This window comes from Belonocnema kinseyi, chromosome 4 (assembly GCF_010883055.1).
Source record: "Belonocnema kinseyi isolate 2016_QV_RU_SX_M_011 chromosome 4, B_treatae_v1, whole genome shotgun sequence".
NCBI lineage: Eukaryota > Metazoa > Arthropoda > Insecta > Hymenoptera > Cynipidae > Belonocnema > Belonocnema kinseyi.
In genome coordinates this window covers 5,250,708-5,275,304 of record NC_046660.1, presented here as the reverse complement: position 1 = coordinate 5,275,304, position 24,597 = coordinate 5,250,708, and the positions used below count along the sequence as shown (strand labels likewise).

The following is a 24,597-nucleotide window of genomic DNA, read 5'->3' as shown; positions in this document are numbered from 1 at the left end:
ATGGCACTGAGCTCACATTTTGACTAAAATCGACATCTTTAAGAGTATCCGGATGAAAGTTGTTGATTTTTTCTAATTTTTGGGTTCATCGGGTCTTGACGTCTCCAGACAATTTCGCCAAATATTCACTCTGCATTTCGAAAAAACAAAAACAATTTTAAAAAACGACAGCAATACATGCAGACTATCGGGGCAAAGGGAGGAGGCTATTCCCCTGAAGGCCGATAGAGGCGCGTGACGTCACAAGTGAAAATGCTTTATAGTTCGGTACTAATTTCCGGAGTATGCGTAATTCTGTGAAAGTTCTACCTTTCTAGAAATTTCGAGAACTTTGGGAAATCTCCCGAGCGCTATCTAAACGAGCGCCATCTAACGACGTCATCTAACAAAAAATCTGGTAGCTCACTCGAGCGGTAAAACAGGGACCGACCTTGTCTGCTTGGTCATGAGTCCGTTGCAGGGATCAACCTTACCGACCGAGCAGTTAAGACTCTTTAGAACTGACTAGTCGCTCCATCTATCGGAGGCAGTTGGAACTACGCAGGTGTCTCCGAACTCCTCTAGGTGTACTACTTTCCCATGTGGTTCACATATTGAGCCCCCCCCCCCCGTGTCAGGGTTCAATGACGTCTCGGCGTAGTAGAGGGGGAAGGCGTTAGTCTGAACAGACGGCCGAGAATTTGGGGTAGGCGGCGGCTGTCGCTCCATAGTTGCCCTTCACTACTCCTATAAAAGAGACTTATAGGTGTGATATTCATAAAGTAATATTTTATTCGTATTCAATTGCTAATTCTGCCGAGACATTTTGGTTTTCAACTTGATTCACCTGATATTGCCGATCCTGAATAAAATTTACAAAAAGACCTTTCTCGCATTAAATATTGAACGTGTTACCTTCAGTGCGCTTATTAAAAATTAATGATTTTTTTTGACATTCTCATTAGAGAAGGTATTAGATTTGTGCAAAATTTGACCCCTCCTCCTAGTTTTTGTCAAATGTCCACGTTTTAAGCCTCCTGAATGCGAAAAATAGGTTTCTACGAATGTGTCTGTATGTCTGTCCGTCTGTCTGTGAACACGATAACTTTTGAAAAAATTAACCTATTAGATTGCCCTTTGGTACACTCGTTACGTGTCCTAAAATAAAGGTCAAGTTCGTTAGCCAGCCATTTTATGTGAAAATTCAAAAAGTGGGCAAATTTTGAATATTTTGGAGACCACTTTTTTAAAAATTCAAAAATTCTCTGTACGGTTATTCATAGAATCCACAAAATTTAAAAATTCATTCTCATGACTTTTTTTGAAAAATCAAAAATTACTAGAGTTATGGCATTTTCAAAATCCAGAAAACCAAAATAAAATGAACATTTTAAGCCAAACAACGCAGGATATAAAAAAAAGTCAGGAGAAGAAAAACTTTGCTTTTTGAAAGCCTTACAAGATTATGATAACAACATTTTTAAAAATGTCAACCACTTGGATAAAATTTAAACTAATTTGTAAAAATTTCAGTTTTTAATTGAACATTATTAATTTCAGTTAAATTGTTTATTATTAGGGGTAAGAAGTCAAATGATTATTTATATTTCATTTTATAAGTCTGTTTTCTGCTACAAGAATTACTTTAAATAAATCTAGCAGTTTTTTTTGACAAAAATTATTTTCCTTTACAATAATTGAATTGAACTCTCTGAAAAAATTAAATTAACTGAAATTCAATTTGAAACTGTTAAATTTTCAACTTTTTTTAATTTTCATCAGTATAAGTTTTAGAAATTATCAGCTCTATAAAACTGTACAAGAATCGAAACAGAATTCAAAATTGTCTTCAATTTCAGCAGTCGCATTGTCCCTTTTAAAAGAATGCGCATTCTTTAAAAAAATTTGGTTGTTAAACATTTTATAGCATTTCTGTCGGTTTTTCAAAAACTGAATTTTTTCATTTCCAAATTTATTTTCACGATTTAAACGTAGAACATACGGTCTACACGTCAGCCTTGCCATTTTTAACTTCTAAATTAAATCACTACATCAGTGACCCACGAAACTTCGAATAATGAGGTTTGGGTGGGGGGGGGGGTAGTTTTAACCGTCAATACATACTTTTTGGCTATAAATCATGCTAAAAGCGTCTATGATTGTTGTACTTTTAAACTATGTGCTTGTTTTTTTTTAAATACTGTTTTTAATATTTGCAAAAACGTGGCCGAAGCAATAACAAATTTGGAAAATTTGGAAATACCCAAATCTTTGATTAGAGCGTGCTCTTTACAACCAACATGCAAGATATACACGGTTTTGGGCATTTTTTGGATGATGATTAGAAATTTCTTATTATTTTTGCAAAATTATTTTATTTAAAAAATTTTTTGAAACCAACTTTTCAAAAAAATCTAATTGTTTGCAAAATTGAAATCAGAATTGTAATCTACGGAAAAAATACGTATAAAAAAAGTATAATCGATATCCATTTTTTAAATAATTATACAAAATTAATAAAAAAGAACGAAATATTACACTTTTATATTTAACATGCCTGTTACATATGGTTTCCAAGGTTTTTGCGGTCAGCGATCACGAATTTCATTTTTTTTATGCAAAAAATATTTTTCACAATTTTTTAAAACAAATTTTGAAAAATAAATCAAAATTTTTCAAAATCGTTGTCATAATTGTAATTCACGTAAAGAACTACCAAAATTACCTAATAATAAAGCTGAATATTTTACACTCCTCCTTACATAATATTTATAAGTCTGGCATCAACCTCGAAAAAATTCATTCTTTTTCAAATTTGTTTGAACAAATTGTATTCGGGAATTTGTCGGCAAATTCCGGTTTTTCAATGCCAGTCTTTTTGTTTGGGTACTTCATGACAATTTCAGCAAAATTTATAATTTTTTGACAAATTTTATGATTTTTAAAAACAAATTTAACAAACAAATGCATTATTGCAGCATCTGTGGACGGAAAAATTCGTTTTTTTTTATATTTCAGTCTGCTTGAATTTTATGCTGAAATTATCATAAATTATGAAAATATAAATTAAAAGCCTGACATCGAAACAAAACAGAATTTTTCCACCGACACATGCCCCATTAATGAATTTGTTTATTAAATTTCTTTAAAAAAATCAAAAAATTGATTTTAAAAATTATAAATTGTGCTGAAGTTTTTATCAAGTGCCTAATTAAAAAAGTTGACATAGAAAAAAAAACTAATTTTTCTTTCGACAAATGCCTGATCAATGTATTTGTTTTAAAAAAGAACATAAAATTGATCCAAAAATTATGAATTTTTGTGAACTTATCATGAACTTCCTAATTAAAAAAGTTGACTTACAAAAAATCTAGTTTTTCTGTAGACAAATACATGATTCATACATTTGTTGATTATATTTGTTTGAAAAAATTATAAAAATGTTTCAAATTATTATGAATGTTTCTTAAATTGTCATGAAGTTCCCAACTGAAAAGACTGTCATTGAAAAAACTGAATTTTTCGGACGAGAAATGCCTGATTACTGCAATTGTACATTATATTTGTTTATAATATAAACAATTATAATCATAAACAAATTTTTTTATGCTAGATAGTTTTTATTCAAATATCTTGCAATATAACTTGAAAAACCATATATTTATGGAAAATCGCAGAGAAAAATTTTTATACAGATTTATTTCATAAATTGTCTAATATTGAAATATCCTTAAATAATGTAACTCTATGCAACTAAAGCGATTTCAATAATTTTTATGTTATTGGTAAGCACCGGATTTTGGATTTTCTATTATTTTTTATGCCGTCATAAATTAATTTTCAACTTTTGAAACAAATTTTACAAGTTTTTATGATAATCTTGTAATGAATTCTAAAATAAATATTTTTGTTCTCTTGACTTTTTTCATATTGTTCGTTATTTGGCTTACAATGCTGATTTTCGTGTGTTTTTTGGAATTTTGAAAATTCTATAACTCTGGTAAATTTTAGTTTCATAAAAAAAGTCATAAGGATAAATTGTTTTCCTGTTTGTGTACTATAAATATCCGTAAAGAAAATTTTCGAATTAAAAAAAGTGGTCTCCAAATTTTTCAAATTATGCTCACTTTTTGAATTTTCATCCAAAATGGGTGGCTTAAGAACTTAAATTTTATTTTCGGACATTAAAAGAGTATGTCAAAGGCCAATCCAATATGTCGATTCTTTCGAAAGTTATCGTGCTAAAAAAACTAAAAATCCACAGACACACAGACAGACAGTCTCAAAACGTCGAAATTTGACAAAAACTGGGCCAGTTAAATTTTACAGAAATCTAACACCTTCTCTGATAAAAATGCAAAAGTTAAACTGCGGCAAATTCTACTTTTGTAAACTCAATCGTGTTCTTAATTCAACAATTGTAAATTTAACTAATTTGAAAATTGAATTTTCAATGGATGAATTTCCAGCAGCTAAAAATTTTAAAAAAACATGAAGATGCAATTTTTGACTATTAACAGTGGAGTTTTCAGCAATTAAAAACGACAACATTCGACAACATAGCGCATTTCGTATTAAAATTTTACAGGATAATTTAATTAACATTATTTACATTCATAAAAATTGTTTAGTGAAAAACTAGATTTTTCGTAAACGGCTCGGCATTGCCAAATTATATCAAAATAATTAACAAATGCTGTTTAGGAAACTAATACTCAATTAATGGACTCGTATTAGGTAACTCATGCAATCGAAAATAAAGAGGAAGTCGAATCATCTTTTAAGATTAAAATTTGAAAAGAAAAATTAAAAATAGTATTTTGGTCCAAATTAAACATCACCTTTTATTTTTTCTGATCAGTTTCAGCGTGATTTAACTTATTTATATATTATAAATGTAAATAAAATGAACCGTCTGAACTATTTCCAATTGGAATGCGGAATATTGCGCAATTTACTCGATTAAGTACTCGCACGCTGCGGCCCTTCCAAAGCGAGAGGCGCAATCGTCCCTCGCCCCTTGAGGTGAGCCACTGCGTTGGTCAGCAGTTGGAAAAATACATCTTTTCAAACAAAACTTTACACCCAAACAAAGTATGGTCCTATTGACCTATAGTGTTGGTTTTTTAATAGTAATTAAAGTTTTAGGATCAAGCTTTCATTTTCGCCATTCCTTGATATTTGAAGCATTTCGTTCGTAATCTATGATTTTCAAAGCATTAAATAATTTAACAATAACAGTTTTTTATTTTTTTAAATAACTTTTTCAATTAAGAAAAATATATTTTCAAATGTTTTAAAATTATTAATAATATGGCTTTATTTACACAAAACTGAAGAACACCAAAAACCGGGAGTCTAGTCAAATTTTTTAATTTTTATTTATTTCTTTTTTAACCTTTTTTTAGTTTAAAAAAAATTTCTTAATTTTTGGAATTATTATCATTATCTTTTTATATCTATAATTTAGGGTCCGGATGCAATAAGGGTACATACAATTTCCTTGTGCGAAACAAGGTCCCCTGGAGGTTTTCAAACAAAATTTCGAATTTTTATTGTCAAAAGATATATATGGATATGACATTTGATTGCGCTTTTTTCAAGACAAAAAGATCTAACTTTTTTATTTTAAAAATTTAAGCCCAAAAACTTACTTTTTTGAAAAAGTCGATTGTATTCTGTTTTTCACTTCAATTCGTGCTCTGTTTGTCAATTTTTGGAATTATTGAATGAAATATTCAGCAAATATATTTTAGGGTCTTCCTCAATTCATAAAGAAACAGAAATTCAAAATAAGAAGTTTCAAAAGCTTTGAAAAATTTTTTATAATTTTTTTCTGATTTAGGATTAGTTATGATTTTAGTTAATGTCAGCGCTGAAGTCTTCGAGTGTACTAAAAACTCTGCGCCACGTTCGCTCGCTAGAGAGTTTTTGATTTCAATACGATATTAATTAAATCTTTTAATAAATGAAAATTTTACTCGCTTTGCTGTTCGTTGTCGACTCAAAGTATTCCTTAAAGAAAGATTTACCTTTTGTTATCAGATACCTCAATATGCTTTTGATGTCTTTTATTTTGGCTTGAGTTATTCCAACGCCTGCAGAGGGATTTCTTTCTATTTCCGCGAGTTTCATTTTCAGTGCAATTTTAAATTCAAAAGGATTTTTTTCATTGGGATTATCAAAAACTTGAACGTTTCTACTTACTAAATAGTGTATAATGTAGTTTTGACTTATTCGTATGCCCATAGGGTGCAGTACAGTCTTCTTGAATGACTTTTCATAATCGTGAAAAAAATGATGAGCACACTCCACCATAATGATTTTTTTCTTTTGTTGCTAATACAATCAAAAATCACTTTCACTAATTCCTTTACTCTATTCACTTGCCGTATCTTTATTTCTACTTGCTTTATCTCTTTGCTCTCTCTTCATTCACCCTTACTTTATACACAATTCCTCAAACTTTCCTTTCTTAGCCATCAATTTCAATACTTTGGCCTCTTATTTTCTCTCATACTAACATTCCCCTCAAGCCGTACACTTTCTTTCCTCTCATTTCCCTTAACTTTTCATAATTCCCCTTCTCTCGTTTCCTCTCACTTTCTCTAAATCTGATTCCTCAATTTTCTCTCACTTCACCTCTATTTATTGTCCCTCACGTTACCTACTTTCCTTACCCTCATTATTCCCCACTTCACATACTTCCCCTCATTTACCAAACTTCCCGTACTTACTTTGCCCTTACTTTCTCTACTAGCCGCCACATTCCCTCTCAATTACCTTACTAACTCTTTCCTTATTTCTAAACGCTCCCTCTTACAATAGTTATCCTAACTTCGGCACAATCCCTCATTTCTCTTCCGTCATTTCGCTCCACTTTTCTTATTTCCTTTTTTCTAATTGCCCTAACATTCCTTACATCCTTTTCTGTAATTTTCTCTCAGTTAGCCTCTTTTTATTGTCCCTCGCCTCACCTACTTTCCTTACCTTCATCATTCCTCACTTCACATACTTGCCCTTATTTGCCGTACTTCCCGCACTTACTTTTCCCTGAATTTCCCTACTAAACCTCTCATTCCCCCTTCATTTTCTTACTACCTCATTTCTTATTTTCCATCGCACCCTCGGCCAACAGCCATCCTAACTTTCGCACAAACCCTAATTCCTCTTCTGCTGTTTCGCTTCACTTTTCTGACTTCTCCTTCTTTAGTTTCCCCTCATTTTCCCTACATCCTTTTCAGTAATTTTCTCTTAGTTCGCTTCTTTTTGTTGTCCCTCACGTTACCGACTTTCCCTACCTTCATTATTCCTCACTTAACATACTTCCCCTCATTCGACGCACTTCCCGTCCTTACTTTCCCTCACTTTCCCTACTAACCGCCTCATTTCTTCTCAATTTTCCTACTACCTCTTTACTCATTTTCCGTCACTCACTCTCCCAACAGTTAGCCTCACTTCCGCACAACCCCTATTACCTCTTTCTCCATTTCCTCTGATTTCCTCATCCATCATTTTCCCTTACGGGAAAAAAGTACGCAGTACGGACACAAACTCAGGAAAAACTATAAGGGTTTCTGCCCGGAGCTGCGAAATTCCCAAACATGGTGAAACACGTCGATTTTATGTAATGCTTTCCTTAAAATCGAGTTAAGTCTATTACTTTTTTTAATTTTTCATAAAAAAAATAAGTATTTTGAAAGTTTTGAAAAATTGGAATATAGTTTATTTTTCACTTTTGATCATTCTATTTGCCTCGTAACTAAATTTTTGATAAATACCTTAACAGTCTAATTTTTTATTTACGTTTCCTTTTTAGAGACTCTTTTCGCAGATTATCAGTTTGCGAGAATTTTGAAAAAATTTTACAACAAAAATAAGGATTACATAGATGGTCTCGTGGAAAAATTGCAATTTGATATTGAAGTCAGTTAATTAAATGTAAAATCTGAATCACATTGGATTTCTCTGAATTCTTTGTGATCTCGTGAATTCTTTCGAAATTCCCTCTGGTTTCTAAATTCCTTAAGATTCTTCGTAAATTTTATACATTTTTCAAACTACTCGAATTGCTTTAATGTTCGGTAGTTCCTCGGTTTCCTAAATTCCTTTAATTCCCCAAATGTTGTGAAATGAAAAAAAAATCTCTGGTTTTCCTTATATCTTCGAACTCTCTAAATTTCCTGGATTTCTAGAATATTCTGAATTTCCTGAATTCCTGAAATCTTCTACATTTTCTGAATTGCTTGAATTCACTGAACTTCTTGATCTCTTCAAAATTCTTGATTTCTTTAAATTCCCTGAAGTTCTTTAATATTCTGAATTCCTTGTGAGTTAAACTTAGGCAAAGTTAAACTTAGGCAAAGTGTTGTACTATTGGATAGTACTTTTGAAGGTCAAATTTTTTTTTGAAATAATGCGTAGAACCAATCGAAAGAGCTTGAAAATCACTATCAAATCTGTCCTAGACAAATAAATTTTCATCGTTAATTTTTTCCATACACTACTATCCAATAGCACAATGTTTTGCCTAAGTTTAACTTAGATAGGACAACTTTGACTTTTTGAATGGGTATACTTGAGAAATAACACTCCAATTCAAGAAATCCCTCGAATTACCTAAATTTTTTGAAATTTTCTGACATATTCGGAAATCTATAAATTCCTTGTATTCTATGAATTTTGGAAATTCTCAGAATTCACGGAATTCCCTGAAATCCTTGACTATTCAAAATTTTCTTGAATACTCTAAATTGAAATTTTTATAATTTTTAGCAGGTGATAATCAAACAATTGAAAATTCACCTGTTGAAAGTCAACGACAGTCGGATTTGCGAATATTGTACATTAAATAAAATTAAACATTTAACTATTGACGAAAGAAGAAAATGAAGCTATAAAAATTGCAGAAAATTGAAGATTTTATTTTCAATTTTCGTTGAATAATCCAAATTCCTGGAATATTTTAAATTCCACGAATTCTCTGAAATCCTTCAGTGTTCACTAAATTCCTCAATTATTCTAAATATCTGAAATTCCTCGAATTCTTTGAATTCCATGAATTTAATGAGTAGTCTGAATTTTTCTCAAGTTCCTTAATTCTTATAATTATTCTGCTGAATAAAAAACATATATCATGAAATTTATAGAAATTTAGAAGATCTTAATGATCTGAATTTTTCTAATTCACTTAAATTCTTTATTTTTCTGAATTCCTTGAAATCCCTCAATATTCTGAATTGACCGAATTTCTGAAAATGTTTTAATTCTTTGCATTTTTTGGATATTTTACAGTCCGTGAAGTCTCTAAATTCCTAAAATTTCCTGCATTTTAGAATTTCCAAGGAATTAGATAATTCAGCGAATTGAAAGGAATTCCATTTAAATTCTATATAATTCAAATCAAATCATAGGGATTAAATTGAATACATAATCATTCTCTATAATATATAGAGAGATAATTGCTCAAACTGTTTGTCATTTCCCGAAGTCAAAAGGAAAAAATATATCAAAATTATAATAGCTGAATACTAATATGTATTTGAATTTTTTTAAATTTGGGTTTATCAAAAGCTCAATTTCAACAAGTGATAAAAGTACAATAATATCATAAAGATTTCTAGTTTTCAAATACTTTTCTTAATATATGATAAAATAAAAATATCTTCAATTAAATTTATTAAATTAACCGGCTTCCAATTATTTTTCAATAAACGTATTAATGCCTAACAAAGAAGAATAATTTTGTATAAAATAGATCAATTTTTAGCTAGAAAACGAATTTTCAACTAAAATGATCAATCTTATACTACAAAACTAGATTTGTAATAAAGTTGTTAAATATTCATCCAAAGATAATTTTAAAACCCGAAAGATAAAAAATTTAAAAAGATCACATACAATATTACCTACTCAACAAAACGTAGAATAGTTACAGTTTAAACCAAATAAATGAATTTTCGAACGAAAAAAAAATTAAGAAAACAATTCAATCTTAAACATAAGAACGGAATCTTTAACTAAAGTAATGAATCTACGAAAAACATTATTTATATGCAAATAGCTACATTTTCATCAAAACAAGATGTATTTTTCAACCAAGAAGATTCATTTTCTATGAAAACAGTCTAGACATAATACATCAATTGTTTGTCAAACAGTTATGCTAAATGGAGTAACCAGTTCTGTAGGAAGTGTTAAAAAAAGTCACGTATCTTCTTGATAATAGACCAAAAGGTTGAAAAGGAATTGGCGGAATCTATTTGATTAACAATATTATTTTTATAATTGTTTCGCTTATTCTGTAAAACTTTTCCATATTTCTGATCAGCATAAAAATATTTTACTTGAATCATCAGATTATTATCGTTCCCCTCAAAGGCCGACAATAAGAAGCCACATAAGAACCCTCGACGAACCAAGGCCATACTTAATTTCTACACAGTATCAAAAATAACAGGTGTTAAATTATCGTCCAAGAAGTTAAAATTTCCATTAAAGCCTGTAGTATCATCATTCCATATTGCGTTGCCGGCATACTCGATATATTTACTGTTATCAAACATTAGCTTTACATTTCTTTAGGCATTACCTCGGCTGTGTTTCTAATGCCCGGCTTGATGAACGAAATTTAAAGCAGGAGAGACAAATGAATGACCAGATATTTTAAAATTCGTCGATGCCCGTCCAACCGCAATTAAAATAATATCTTGAGACGAGTAAATTAAATTTGGGAATATACCCGACTATTCAAAGTTACCAAAATAACACTTTTTGCTTTGACTTTGGTTGCGTCTGTCTAAGATGGCGAATGGAACAGCTGCATATCCCTAAAGAAACCTAAAGTATGCCAAATCGGAAATTCCAACCAAGTTTCATCTGTGCATAATACACACTTAAATATATTTTCAATATCCTTTAGGTTGGAAAAACCATACAATTTCCAGAAGATGACTTTAGAAGATAATTTAGGAAGCACTTCAATTTGAACCTAAATACATCAATCATGTTCGAAACATTATTCTGTGTGGGTTGAGGTTTAAAAAGGGGTCTATTTTATTCTTCCCTTCCCCAAAAAGGACTTCATTCTCTAATTGTCTGTGTCCCCTATCAGAAGATCTCTATTGAAAATTCGAGTTCTCTTTTTTGTTCTGCTAACATCTTCTCACTGCAATACAACATCATTGAGGTCCTTCTCAATCCTGCATTTTTCTGCCTTTAATTAGAGATTCTACTTTTTATGATGCAATTTAATTTTCACCCAGGAATAACTTGTTTATTTTAATATTGACATGGATCCCGGCCATCGTTAATCGTTCATTCTGGGTACGAAGTTTTTTATCCTGATAAAGGACGAGTACCTTTATTTTTCCTGGTCTAAAAGTATCCACGACTGGTATCTTAGGCAAATCCTTTACTCAAAGAATAATAATGTTACTCACTCTTTCCCTACGCTCTGCTTTATCTAGTTTCCTTTCCAACATAAATTTTCAATAAAACATAAAATAGTTGCATTTTCAACTAAAAATACAATAATTGAATTTTCAGTCAATAGACATTCGACTGTGTTCGTATTCGAAAGACTTTCTCCGCGCTGAATTTTTACACGATAAAGCGTGTTATATACCACAAATTAATTTGTAGTACTAATAAGTAGTGCAGCATTAGTAAGATGACAGTAGAGATTCTGTGATTCTGTAGGAGTGTTGCACCAGAGTGCAAACTCTGATTTGAGATTTCTGTTGAAACAAAAGTTTTCTAAGTAAGACAAAACCCACCGATACCACCCAAATCAAGCCCCCCCCCCCCCCCTATCAAGGTATCACTATTGATGAATACATCCATGCAATGAACAAATTGTTTGAGTCTAGGAAAATCAGATTTTCCTCTAGTATATCAAATGGTCGCGTTTGTTTGTATTTCGACGGTAAACGAATTGCAGCTAACCTTATCCGCAAGCAGACAAGTACCACATTAGAGAAAAACAAATTGGGACTACGAAGATTATTAACGAAATTTAAGAGGCTAATCCTATCTGCTGTATGTCCACTAATTCATGAATATGTCATGATTGTGGGCCTTGAGAAACCCAATATCAGAACAAACTTACTTCTAAAATTTTTGAGGGTAGAGATCTCAGACCAGGTATACTCTAACGTTCGAATATTAGAAGACAAATCTACATCCACCTAGAAGATAAATAAAACTTTCCAGGGTATCTTTAAATTTACTTTGAGAAATCTTCCTACGGGATATATCTCTTGAAAGATACTCTAAAATACTTTATATACAAACAAGTTGGCCACATTGCTAAACTCTGTCCAAAACACCCGCAAGGAGATATTCCTAATATTGAAAGAACCCTAATAGCGAAAAGCATAATAGTAGAATCACAAACCCAACATTGGGAAAGCTGGCTTTCCGTGATATTCCAACTACAAAAGGTAACTTCATAAAAACCTTTTTCTCTGGAACCAAACGCCCACACATGAATCCTGCCTCTTCCATATCAGTAGACAAAATTAAAAACACTCATGTAAATAACACTAATAAAAAAGAAGGGTGGACTACAGTAGATAAGAAATTCAAAAGAAAAAACAATAAAATGAAAACTAAACTGTCTCAATCAGAAAAAGCCACTGAACTGATATCAGATTTTATTAAAGACATAATAGAAATCTCAAAGAAAAAATATATCCTAGACTACTTACAGTACAAAATCTTTTTTGAAAACGCTATAGGTATAGCAAACCCGGCCTTAAGAGCAAATTATTATTTTGTCTAACTGAATCCTCTTTTTGTCCATGATGGAAAATACTTATAGATTTAACTTATAGACTTGAAAATGAAAACTATGCCCCCGAATGCACAAAGTTTATCGCACAAATAGATAAAGCCGATTCTTATATCTCATTCAACTAATATAGCTATTAAAATTATCTAATGGAATTTAAACAGATTTTATCTCTGCATTAAATTCCTAAAATACTCTTCAATGACGGCAACTTATCTTTAATCTGCCTGAAGGAAACATACATAAAAAAGGGAGATACCCGTCGGAAAAATTAACTTGTAAACAAACTTAGAAGCTGTAGTGGTCCAAACAATCTTTAAATCAAAGTTAGACGTATGCGACGTTTACATTTCAAATTGGTTTGATCTGTGTATTGAATACCTAAACAAATGTAATACATCAATTACTTATTTTTCTTACTTTTAATGATAGTAATAATCAGAATACCTTTCGGGATGACTCAACGTACTTCGAAATTTTCAAAGGGCCATCCAGTTCCATCGACCTTTCGATTTGCATTGTTTCCTTTAGTCACCATTTGCAGTGGAGAATACTAGAAAACCTTCACGATAGCCACCACTTCCCCATCTTAATTGAATTAATAAGTCCTCATCAGAACTTTTATAAAAAGGAGCCTAGATGGAAGATACCCCAAGCCGACTGGATAAATTTCCAAAAGTTAATGAATAAAAAAATTAATAGATTGCTCCATCCGTATGCTGGAAACTGCAACCAAAAAGACGATTGAAGCTGCAGACTCTAGTATTTCTAAAACCTCAGGCATCTCTGAAAAACACTAACTGGGGAACAACTGCGGACTGGTGTCAAATTTTCGACTACGCAGACAATGTGTATTCTTTTCTAGAAAAAATTTCTAGTTCGGGAATCCAGTAATCTACCTGAATGGCAATAAGATATCATTCACTAATATCATCAAAATCCTAGGTCTAATCTTCAACAAAAACCTCAAATGGTTACCCTACACCAACAGACTTAAAGATGACAGTAAGTCGAAACATACTCAAAACTCTAGCCAAAAGTAATTGGTGAGTTGACCAAATACTCCTTATAAAGATATTAGGTGCTCTAGTAAGATCAAAACTATACAACGGATTTATTATCTACAACTCGGAAAACGCTCAGATCTTAGATAACACACTAGCTATATCTAATGCAGGACTTAGATTAGCATTAGAAACCTTCTGTTCCAGTCCCACTAGTAGCATCCTCTCAAAATATTGCTGACGGATTCAAATTCATTCAAAAAATTACTGGTACCTTTTGAGTTTGAAGTTAATTCGACCTTGAGCTTCCAATAAAATTTTTAAAAAATCAAAATGATTTCCCGCTTAAAAAACACAACTTTCCATAAAAAGGAAGATCTTCTAAAAAATAGCTTTATTTACATTTAAAAAATGAATTTTCAACTAAAATTGCTAATCTACAAACCAAACTATTATTAAATAAGTAGTTGACTTTCCAACCAAGAAGTATAATAAGTTTTTAGTTAACAAAATTTAATTTTAATAAAAGAAAATGGACTTCTAAAAAATAGTTTACTTCTCAGCCAAAGAAATGAATTTTTAACTAAACTTATTCATCTACAAAATAAATTAGTTTCAATCAAATAGTTTAATTTTCAACCAAAAAGGTTAATTTTCTTTACAACAATACTGAAAAGAAAGATCAATTTTCAAGTAACAAGGATATATTATACTCTTTGAAGAAGAATAGGATTAGTTAATTTTTAGATAAAAAGATTAAATTTTCAACGAAAAATAAACGAATCTTCAAGAAAACACTTAAATTTTCTACAAAATAATGGAATTTACAACCAGAAGTGCAATAGCCACATTTTTAGTTAAATAATTCTATTTGCAATAAAAAAGAACTTTTAACAATAAAGTTGAATCTTTATTGAAAGAGATTTATTTTCAAATACAATAATGAATTTCCAAGCTAGATTACTATTTTCCTACCGAATAAAGTAAATTCTTAACAGAATGCAATTATTTTCTACTAAAAAATATCAATTTTTAAGCAAATGTTACTAACGAATTTTCAACATAATTTTTTAATCTTGAACCAAAGAAATGAATTTCAACTAAAATGATAAATCTGTAAATAAAATAACACATTTTTGACGCAAAAAAGTATACTTAAATTTTTGACAAAATAGATAAATTCTTGAGAAATAAGTTCAATTCTAAATCCGGAAAAATTAATTTTTAACAAAGGAGTTCATTTACACCACAACAGTTAAATTTCTACCAAAATAATTTGAATTTTCAACTGAAAAATAGAAAATTTTGTACCAAATTTGAAATTTTCACCTAGAGTGAAGACTTTTGCACTAAATTGTTGTTTTTGAAAGTAAAGACTTCAATTTAGAACCAAATAGTTAAATTTTTAAACAAAAAGATGAATTTCTAAACAAACATGGATTCATTCTATTTTTTAAATCTACTGGCTTTGATATTGTTCATAATTAGAAACATTAATTAACAAAATTTGGTAACTTTGAAAATTCTTTTTTTTTCTTTTAATTTTTAACACTCAAAAATTTAACTGTTGAAAATATTAAAAAGAGGAGACAAAATTGAGCATGAAATATTTTAAAAGTACACCTTTGATATATAAGCTCGTTTTGTTTCTTAGAAAAAAAAGAATTTTAGTTGTTCAAAAGAAAAAAATAATTCATTTTTAAAATTTATTGTCAAATTTTATTTTATTTTTAACCTTAATATAAGTAACATATATTTATTTATATAATCGTGAAGACTATGAATGTACGTATTAATTTTATTTTTAAAAATCTATAAAACCGGAGTTTTTCTCATATTTAATTTATTTTTTATTTAAAATGGGTTTCACTTAATTAAGTTAATTATTTGTGATACAGCCAAAATAAATTTTAAAAGCGAAAAACGAAGATTCTAGAAATTCAGATTGTTTATTATTCGTACGTGTTAAATTTTCCTAAGGTTTAAAGCATGATAATTTGATAATAATTTTTTATTTTTTATCTTATGACTTGTTCTGACGTCAACTGAATAAATATTCCAGGTGGCAAGTCTTTGGTACAAAAAGACAAATTTACAGATTAAGATAAAATATTTCTAGTTTATTTTTGCTAGACAGCAGAAGGAATTTACAATTTATCCTAAGATGAAGCCTGCAATCTTCTTATTGTCTCTCGGTGTTTTCTCTGTAAGTTAAAGTTAATATTTTTTATAAATGACAATTTACCACATTATTTTATATATTTCGTTTGAACTATTATCACACCTTATTCACAAAATAAGAAATGCGTATAACCGAACTTTTATAATTTTATAAACCATATTGTACATATGGTAAAAGAAACTTAACTTTTTAAAATTTTAAACTGTAGTAAATTGAAATCTGAACAGTTGAAAGTTCAATTTTTAGTTTTTCATAATTTAAAAATGTTAATAATTAAATGTTCTTCAATCTGCAACCTTTGAATTTCTAGAAATTCCATTTTTAATCCTGGAAAATTGAAAAACTTTAATTTTTAACAATGAAATTTCTAATTGTTGAAAATTTAGCTGATGAAATTTTAGGAACTTAAAAATTCAATTTCATTTTCAATCGTCAGAAATTCAGTTTTCTCTAATTTTCAACTCTGGGAATTAAAAAAAAAATAATGTTAAGCAATTTAATTTTCATTTGTTAAAAACACAGCTGCTAAAACTGGTAGGGAATTGAAAAATTAACTGTTGAAAATTCAATTTTCATTTTTTTTTCAACTTTTAATTGTTGACCGAAATTATTGCGAACCGGACAAGGAACTTAAAATCGCATACTGATTCCGGGACAAAATATATTGTTTTTTAGTACAAATTAGCCAATATGTATTCTACTCGTATTTTGGCATCTCAAAAGTTTGAATATATTTCTGAAATCAAACTTTTTCAAACAATTTAAAAATTAGGTTATTTTCACCAAAATTTGTGGCGAAATTCTAGAAAATTCTTAACCAATAAAACGTGTTTCAAGCAAAGTGGACCTTACATGGTTATTTCGTGAAACCCTTTTGTTGTAATGTTAACTGTTTCAGATTGCAGAAAATTAAAAATTCTAATTTTAAAAAATAAGAAAAATGAATTTTTCAAAACTAAAGTTAATTTTCATTAATTTTTAGCAATCCGAATTCAATTTTCTTCAAATTTTCCACAGTTGGAAATTTAGAAGTTGAAAATCCTGTTTTCAGAGATCAAAGGAAAAGAAAATTTGAATTATAAACAGTTAAATTTTCAATTTCTAAATTTCGTTATATTTTTTGCAGTTGAATTTTCCATTTTCCTGCATGTTCAACAGTTTTATCTCCGAAAGTTAAAATTAAAATCATTAAAAATTGTAAGGCATGGAAAATTCAACTTTTCAAGAATAACCATTTTTTCTTGAATTTCCGACTGGATGTGGACAATTCAACTGTTTAAGGTTAAAAAATTGAAAAAATTAATTATTGAATAGTTGAATTTTCAAGTTGTTACAATTATTAGCAACTGGATTTTCTACGGTGTAAGATTTAATTATCATTGATTTTTCAGATTTTAAAATTTAACTAATGAAAATTAAATCTTCAAAGCTCAATAACAATTGAATTTAAAACAGTTAAAAATTGAAGAAAACCGAAAACTGGCAAACTGGATAATGAAAGAAAATTGAATTATTAACGATTCAAATTTAAACTGTTAAAAATTTAGCAGCTGGTAATTATAGGAGATTGAACTTTTTACTAGTGAATATTAAATTCTCCATTTTCTTTTTACTTAAATAATTTAATTAGCAACTGCCGAAAATTAAATAAAAATCAATTTAAGAAAATGGGATTTTCAAAGATTAAAAATTTAATGTTCAGTTTTGAACTGTTTAAAACTAAAAAGAATCAACAAAATCTATGCAATATAAAGAAATACTGCGTGCGATCATTTCCTTGACAGATAACTTATATCATAACTTTTTATTTTCCCAGAAAGTCTGCGCAGACGATCAGTTTATGAAGGATCTAAAAAATTTAAGGAATAGAACTATTTCTCAGATGAACGGTATCATGAATGAATTATTTTCTAGAATTCACGTAAGTAAGGAAAAAAATTCCTCATTTTAATTCAATTATTAATCATGACATTTTTTGCAATTTGCTATAATATAAAGTGAAACTCCTCAAAATTAAGTTTTCTTTGATATTCAATTTTTTTTACATTTTCAAGATTTGAAATGTAAAGAAGATTTTTCATAGAGTTTTCAACAGTTCACTTCTCAATTTTTTTCAATTTTCGGGAATGACATTCTCAATTGTTGCAAAAACCACTTTTCCTTTATTTTCAACAATGAAAAAATCAATTAATAATATTGATCTCTAAAATTAAAGTCACTGTACGAGAAATAATGTTAAATCCATGAATATTTTCATTCTTGTTAAATATTTCTAAAATCGTTTAATAAAATTTTAATTTTCTTGAACTTTCTACGACCGAAAGTTTAATTCAGTAAAATGTAATTTTTTCAATATCCAATATTCTTAAATTTTGAACACTTGAAAATGATAAAAAATTGCAAAAAAAAATTTCAACAGTTGAAAATTAAATTATTAAAAATTGTATTTCCTTGAATATTCTACAATTGAAAATTTTACTGTCAAAAATTCAGTTTTCTTCAATATTTAATTTTCTTTGATTTTCAACAGTTCAAAATGGTATAAAATTACAAATAAAATTTTTAACAATTGATTTTTAATAATACCTCAATTTTAAGCAGATTAATTTTTAAATTATGAAAATTAAAATTTCTTTACTCTCCAAAGTTGATTTTTCAAATTACCTCAATTTTCAGCATTTAAAGTTTAAAATGAAAATTTAATTTTCAAAAATGTGTTCCGATTTTAAAGTCAGGTAGCGAAATTATTTTTATTCCCTAAATTTTGTATTTATTTTTCAATAGTTCAAAATTCAATTAAAAAATTTTTTTTTTTAATATTCTACAATTAGAAATTTAACTGTTTAAGATTCATTTTTCTCCAATATCTATTTGTCTTTGGGATTTAAAAGTTTAAAAATGGTAAAAAATTGCAAATAGAATTTGCCCTACTGGAAATGCCAACAACTGGCTCAGGTCCAGTAAAATTTTGCTTTGTTGCTAGCTTTGCTAACATCGATATTTCATTGCCCCTGATGCCACTGCGTCCAGGGATCCAGAGCATAGTGACTCGGTTTTCTGTAGCTAGCTTATTCAGTGCCTCAAAGCACTCCCATATTAGCAGCGACGTAGTCGTTGTTCCGTTCAGACCTATGATAGCAGCCCTGCTATCTGATCAGATGCGAATGTTTCTTTTCCCGCCATACTCCATTCTCTTTTACGCGCACTGGAACAAAGCCATAATCTTATATTGTAGAACTGTTGCGTAGCACCCCATCGCTATTGTAAAGCCCATTCCGTCCCTTCTACGGTATACGCCTGTTCCAGCGTTCTCTTTATTTCTGGAGCCATTTGTAAACCAGTTGTCTCCATTACTGGATAGGTGTGCATCACCGTTATCCCATTCCTCTTTCGTAGATAGGCTAATCCGGTAATTCTTGTCGAAGAGAACATCTCAAGTCAAGTGAACATTTTGTCCCTGAGCATGCTCAGTGACGGCCTCTTAATGATGTCGATTGGTATCCGCATAACTGTCGAGATACTGCTATCGTTTACCATATTTAGTCTCCAGGCCGTCTTCGCAGCCGCGGCTTTTATGGTGAAATGGAGGGGCTCCAAAACTATTAGTGCCCCCAGGGCCATCGTGGGTGTCGACTTCGAGGCACCAGTGATACCTCTCAAAATCAGTCCCCTGATTCTTTCCAGTCGGGACTTCACAGTAGAAAGTTCGATCCTGGTCCACCAAACGACTGCAGCATAAGTTAGTCTGGGTCGCAGAATCGCGGTTCAGATCCACATAAGTGTCTCCGGTGTCAAGCCCCAGCTTTTCCTTATAGCTCTTCTACAGAGCCAAAGAGTCGCTACCTGCTTTTTGTACTTTTTTTCCAGGTGCTCGTTCGATGACAGCTTCTTATCCAGAATGACTTCTAGAAATTTGGCTTGCCCCTTGATTTCTAATTTTTGTACAGCTAATTTCAATCTACTCGTAGTTTCCCACTTGTACCTTTTGTTGAACGCAACTGCATCCGTCTTACTCGGATCGACTGAATCTACTATTCTTAATGCTTGCTGCATTACGCTGAAGAGCGTATCCAGAGGCTGACCGCGCACGATAACCAGTATATCGTCCGCATAGCCTTTAACGTGGAGGCCCTGACTCGGGAGTAGATGAAGCAATTCATCTATTACCAGACACCAAAGACAGAATGACAGTACACCTCCCTACGGACATCCCGAGTCAACGGTTCATTCCACGATTGCACTAGGCACACCGTGTACGATCATGGCCGCCCTGATCACCTCTTCAGAGATGTATTTAAAGGCTCCTATGATGTCCATGAAGGTTCCAATCGCTAGACCTTTCTGCTTTAGTTGTTCTTCGATTAGGTTAACTGCAGTGCCTTGGGCCGTCTCAGTCGTGAAGACTTGTGAAGAGGACTATTTGACAAGATCTTATCGCGGATATATTTGTACATGAGCTTTGCATTTTTTTTAGTAGGAAAGATGTAAGGCTAGTGGGTCGCAAATCCTTGGGTGAAGGATAACCGATCCTTCCTGCCTCCGGAATAAAGACTACTCTCGCACCCCTTAACACCGTCCGAACATAACCCAACGTCAGACTGGCCCTAGAAAGTCTGACAAACGGCCCAATGATGATCTCACCAGCCCTCTTTAAGAGAACTGGATGTATACCGTCCGGGCTGGAAGACTTGTAAGGACTGATTTACTTCAGGCCCACCTGAACCTGGCTGGGGTCACAATCTCGTTTGCTAGCCGTCGTTTCGGGCTCAAATGGGCCACAGGCGACTTTGACTGCCTGAGATGTGCCCTCCCCCCACCTCCTAAATTTGTGAAGCCCGGTAAATGTGCTTAAATCGGGCCTCGCAATTTTAGAGTGCCGAGAATAGCATCCGGATTTCGAGAAAGCAGCTTGTCCAGCCTGGCTGCCTCTGCTCCTTTCTCGATATCAGTGCAAAAGTTGGTCCAGCGTTCATGCTTTGCATTGCGTATTGCACTCCTATACTCATCCCTCATCGATATTAATGAAGTCCACAATGCCGACAATTACTTTCATAAGTGAATTTGATAGCTTCCGTGAAAAAATCGGCCGCCATCTCCAGGGTATCCACGTCTCTAATTGACCTGGGCATCCCTGAAAGTGCACTTCTTAGTTCTGTGGGAAACTAACCCTAATCAATTCCTCTTAAGATTCTGACACATTTAAGGCCGGTGGGTACAGCGAATTCCGAAAGGAACTATATCATTGAGTGATCTGAGGGAGTGATGTCAATGACTTCCTACCTAACCGAATTACGAAACGTCGGGGTGTTGCCCGTATTAAGAATATCTAAATCAGTAGTAATTAGGTATTCCAATAGCTCTTTAACTTTTGAGTTGATGTCCTTGCTACCCCACAGGGTAAGGTGAGAGTTAGCTTCGCATCCCAGCAGAAGAGGAAGACCCCTTACCTTGCAGTATTCCACCAGTGTACGTACCTCCACTCTTGGATTGGTATCGCTGTCATATGAAAAGTAAGCCGATCCCATGATAATCCTTCCTATTCCTTTAAGATCCGTAACTATCACCATCAGGTCTCTGGAACATAGGTCAAACAGAGGGACAACTTTGACTCCTTTTGCCAGTATGTGAGCCCTTGGATTGACCACCTTAGGGTCCATGTAACAAAAACCGCCCCCCCCCCCCTAGCCCCTAATGGTATCGCACACTAGCCAGGGTTCCTGGATTAGTTAAATAACTGTGTGCCTCACAGCCATGCCACTCTGCAAAACTGCAGAGGCGCCTTTGCTATGATGCAAGTTAATCTGGGTAATGGTTACACCGGGAGCAGTCATTTAGGTCTGATCCCGATCTTCCTGTTCACAGACAGGTCTCTCGCGACCTAAACTGGCCACTTTGAAGTTGGCCTGTGCATCAAGGTGGAAGGGCTTGTTATTGAGGGCCGCAAGGACGCTGTCTTAAGTGACGGGTTGAATTTCTCCAGCCGACCGAGAACCACCTGTAAGTCCGTCAGTTTACTTGGGTCGCTGTGCGGCCCGCAGGTCATTCGCGTACCGACTCCAGAAATTGGAGTTCGGTACAGGAGGGGCCTCGACCCAGGGATCTAGAAAGCCCGTGTTAGCTAAGCTCTTTCACCCTTCTATCATACTACAATCATGAATACCAGGAGAGCCCATTTATAGAGATCATTCTCAAAACACCCAGATGAGCCCGTTTAGGGGTCTTTTCATCCATATCCATATTCATGCAGGCCGAGGTCCGTTTGACCCCCATGTCCCACACGCTTAAGCCTCTCCACCAATTACAAGGTCTTACAGCCTCTAGGGGAGGTTGAAGTAAGTTAGCGAAAATAATTTTTATTCCCTAAATTCGGTAACTATTTTTCAATACTTGAAAATTCAATTTGAAGAATGTTATTTTCTCTAATTTTCTATAATTGAAAATTCAACTGTTAAAATTCAATTTTATTCCAGTATCCGATTTTCTTCGATCTTAAACAGTTTAAAATGGTAAAAAATTGCAAATAGAATTTCCAACACTTCATTTTTAAAATGTTCTTAATTTTCAACGATTGAATTTTCAAATGTTGAAAATTACAATTTCTTTAATTTCCAACAGTTAAAAATTGTATTTTCTCCACTTTTCAATAGTTGAAAATTCAATTATGAATGTTGCAATTTGATATTGAGATCAGTTAGGGAGAAGAAGTTTTATTCCCTAATTTTTGTATCTATTCTTTTATAGGTGAATATTCAATTATTAAAAATTCTATTTACTTTAATTTTCTACAATTGAAAATTTAACTGCTAAAAATTCAATTTCCTTTCTGATATTGAATTCAGTTAGCGAAAATAGTTTTAATCCCTAAATGTTATCCTCCTTTTTCAACAGTTGAAAATCCAATCATTGAAAATTATATTTTCTTTAATTTTCTGCAATGGGAAATTTAACTGTTGAAAATGCAACTTTTTAATATTAAATTTTCAGTGCAATTTGAAATAGCATGAAATTGCAAAAATAATTTTCGACACCTATATTTTTACTTTTCATCAATTTACAGGATTGAAATTTCAAATGTTTAAAATTTCAAATTCTTTAATTTCCAACAGTTGAAACTTTTAATTTCTTCAATTTTCAACATTTGAAAATTCAGTGCTCAGTATTGAATTATGATATTAAAGTCAGATAAGAAAAATAATTTTTAATCCTCACATATTTATTTTAATAACAAAAAAACAAAAATTAATCTACGTAATTTTTTTGTTCTTCTTGCTCACTAGTTTGTAATTCAAGATGCGCGAAGACAAGGAATAGGTGACGATATAAACGACTGTTATAAAGAATATGATGCTATGTTGCAATATCATCAAGGTATATTTATGAATTGCGTCCAGTGTTATACTAAAGCCACTCAAAACAAGGATATACAGGTACATAAAAAAAAAATTTATAATTTATTTTAAACCCCGAATTTTAACTTTTCTAATCAATTTTTATATATTCATTAATTCGAACTAAAATCCAAAACCTAGTTCTTACTGACATTGAATTCTTTTTTTTTTCAATAATTTTATTTCCTCCTTTCTTATTTTCTTAAAAAAAAATTATTTTCTAGCTATTCCCAAAAATTATTTGGATTCTCTAAATTCCTTAAATATTCTGAATTCCAGAAATTTCTTAAATGGATTAATTCCCTGAAAAAATATATGAATGTCGTAATAATTTTTTAATCAATTTTCTCGCAGACTTTTATTAATTTATGAAAGAAAAAATGGTTTTGCTATGAAGTAGGACTCCGCTTACTAGCAGTCTAATAACCACAATCATCTCCGATAAATTTTTTAAAGAAATATAACATCTATTTTTAATATAAAATAAATAATACAAAAAAAAACATTCTTTTTTTCTTTACAGACTGCAGAAAAATGCTTTAATTTTAATGTTGCTGCGTTACAAACACAGGCCAATTTACGTCGTTTTAGTACGAACCGATGCATTACCAAATATCTTTCCTTTCTGGGTCAAAAGGACTAAGAAATTTCTATCAAATAAAACTGTGATTTTATAGAGATACAATAAAACTGTAATTTCATTGTGTTCAAATAAACAATTTCGATTATTTAATTAATCAAATTGACTTCACAATCAGTTTACCAAAAATATGAATTTTACAACAAGAAGATTGATTTTCGACGAAAAAAGAGGAAAAAAAAGGAATAAATGTTCAAGTACGTTTAAACAAATAAATTTATTCTTATTGATACTTTTGAATCTTTAACCAGACCGATTAATTTCTAACCATTTTTCAATACTAATTTTTTGCATCATAGGTCAAATTTTTATTGAATAGATAAATTTTGAACTTAAAAAAAGATTTCATTATTTTTATTTAGAATGTGAAATTTTTAACAAGAAATAAATATTGTTTCAGCTAAATAGTTAAATTTTCAACCAAAGAAATTAAATTTCAACTGCAAATATTGGTTTCAACTAAAAATGTTTCTTATTTATTGATCATCGATCACAAAAATAATTCAATTTTCTACCAGAAAAGCGAATTATTACATTTTTATGTAGAAGATTAAATTTTCAATTAGACAAGAATGAATTTCCAACAAAATATTTTTTTTTAAATATTTTAT

The 24,597-nt window shown here is 31.2% G+C and overlaps 1 protein-coding gene across 1 annotated transcript; it reads left to right on the top strand.

The window, feature by feature from the left end:
- Positions 1-15,929: 15,929 nt before the first annotated feature.
- Positions 15,930-23,989, top strand: LOC117170539. The gene is made up of 4 exons (XM_033357343.1): positions 15,930-15,982; positions 17,775-17,879; positions 23,236-23,385; positions 23,870-23,989. The coding sequence occupies exons 1-4, from the start codon at positions 15,941-15,943 to the stop codon at positions 23,987-23,989; spliced, it is 417 nt and encodes a 138-aa protein (XP_033213234.1). The 5' UTR covers positions 15,930-15,940.
- The last annotated feature ends 608 nt before the right edge of the window (positions 23,990-24,597 follow it).

Excerpts from the sequence above, each read along its gene's own strand:
- LOC117170539 (XM_033357343.1), top strand. The coding sequence starts at position 15,941 with ATGAAGCCTGCAATCTTCTTATTGTCTCTCGGTGTTTTCTCT. Across the intron at positions 17,880-23,235 it reads AATTATTTTCTAGAATTCAC|TTTGTAATTCAAGATGCGCG; the intron begins GTAAGTAAGGAA and ends CTTGCTCACTAG. Across the intron at positions 23,386-23,869 it reads CTCAAAACAAGGATATACAG|ACTGCAGAAAAATGCTTTAA; the intron begins GTACATAAAAAA and ends TTTTCTTTACAG.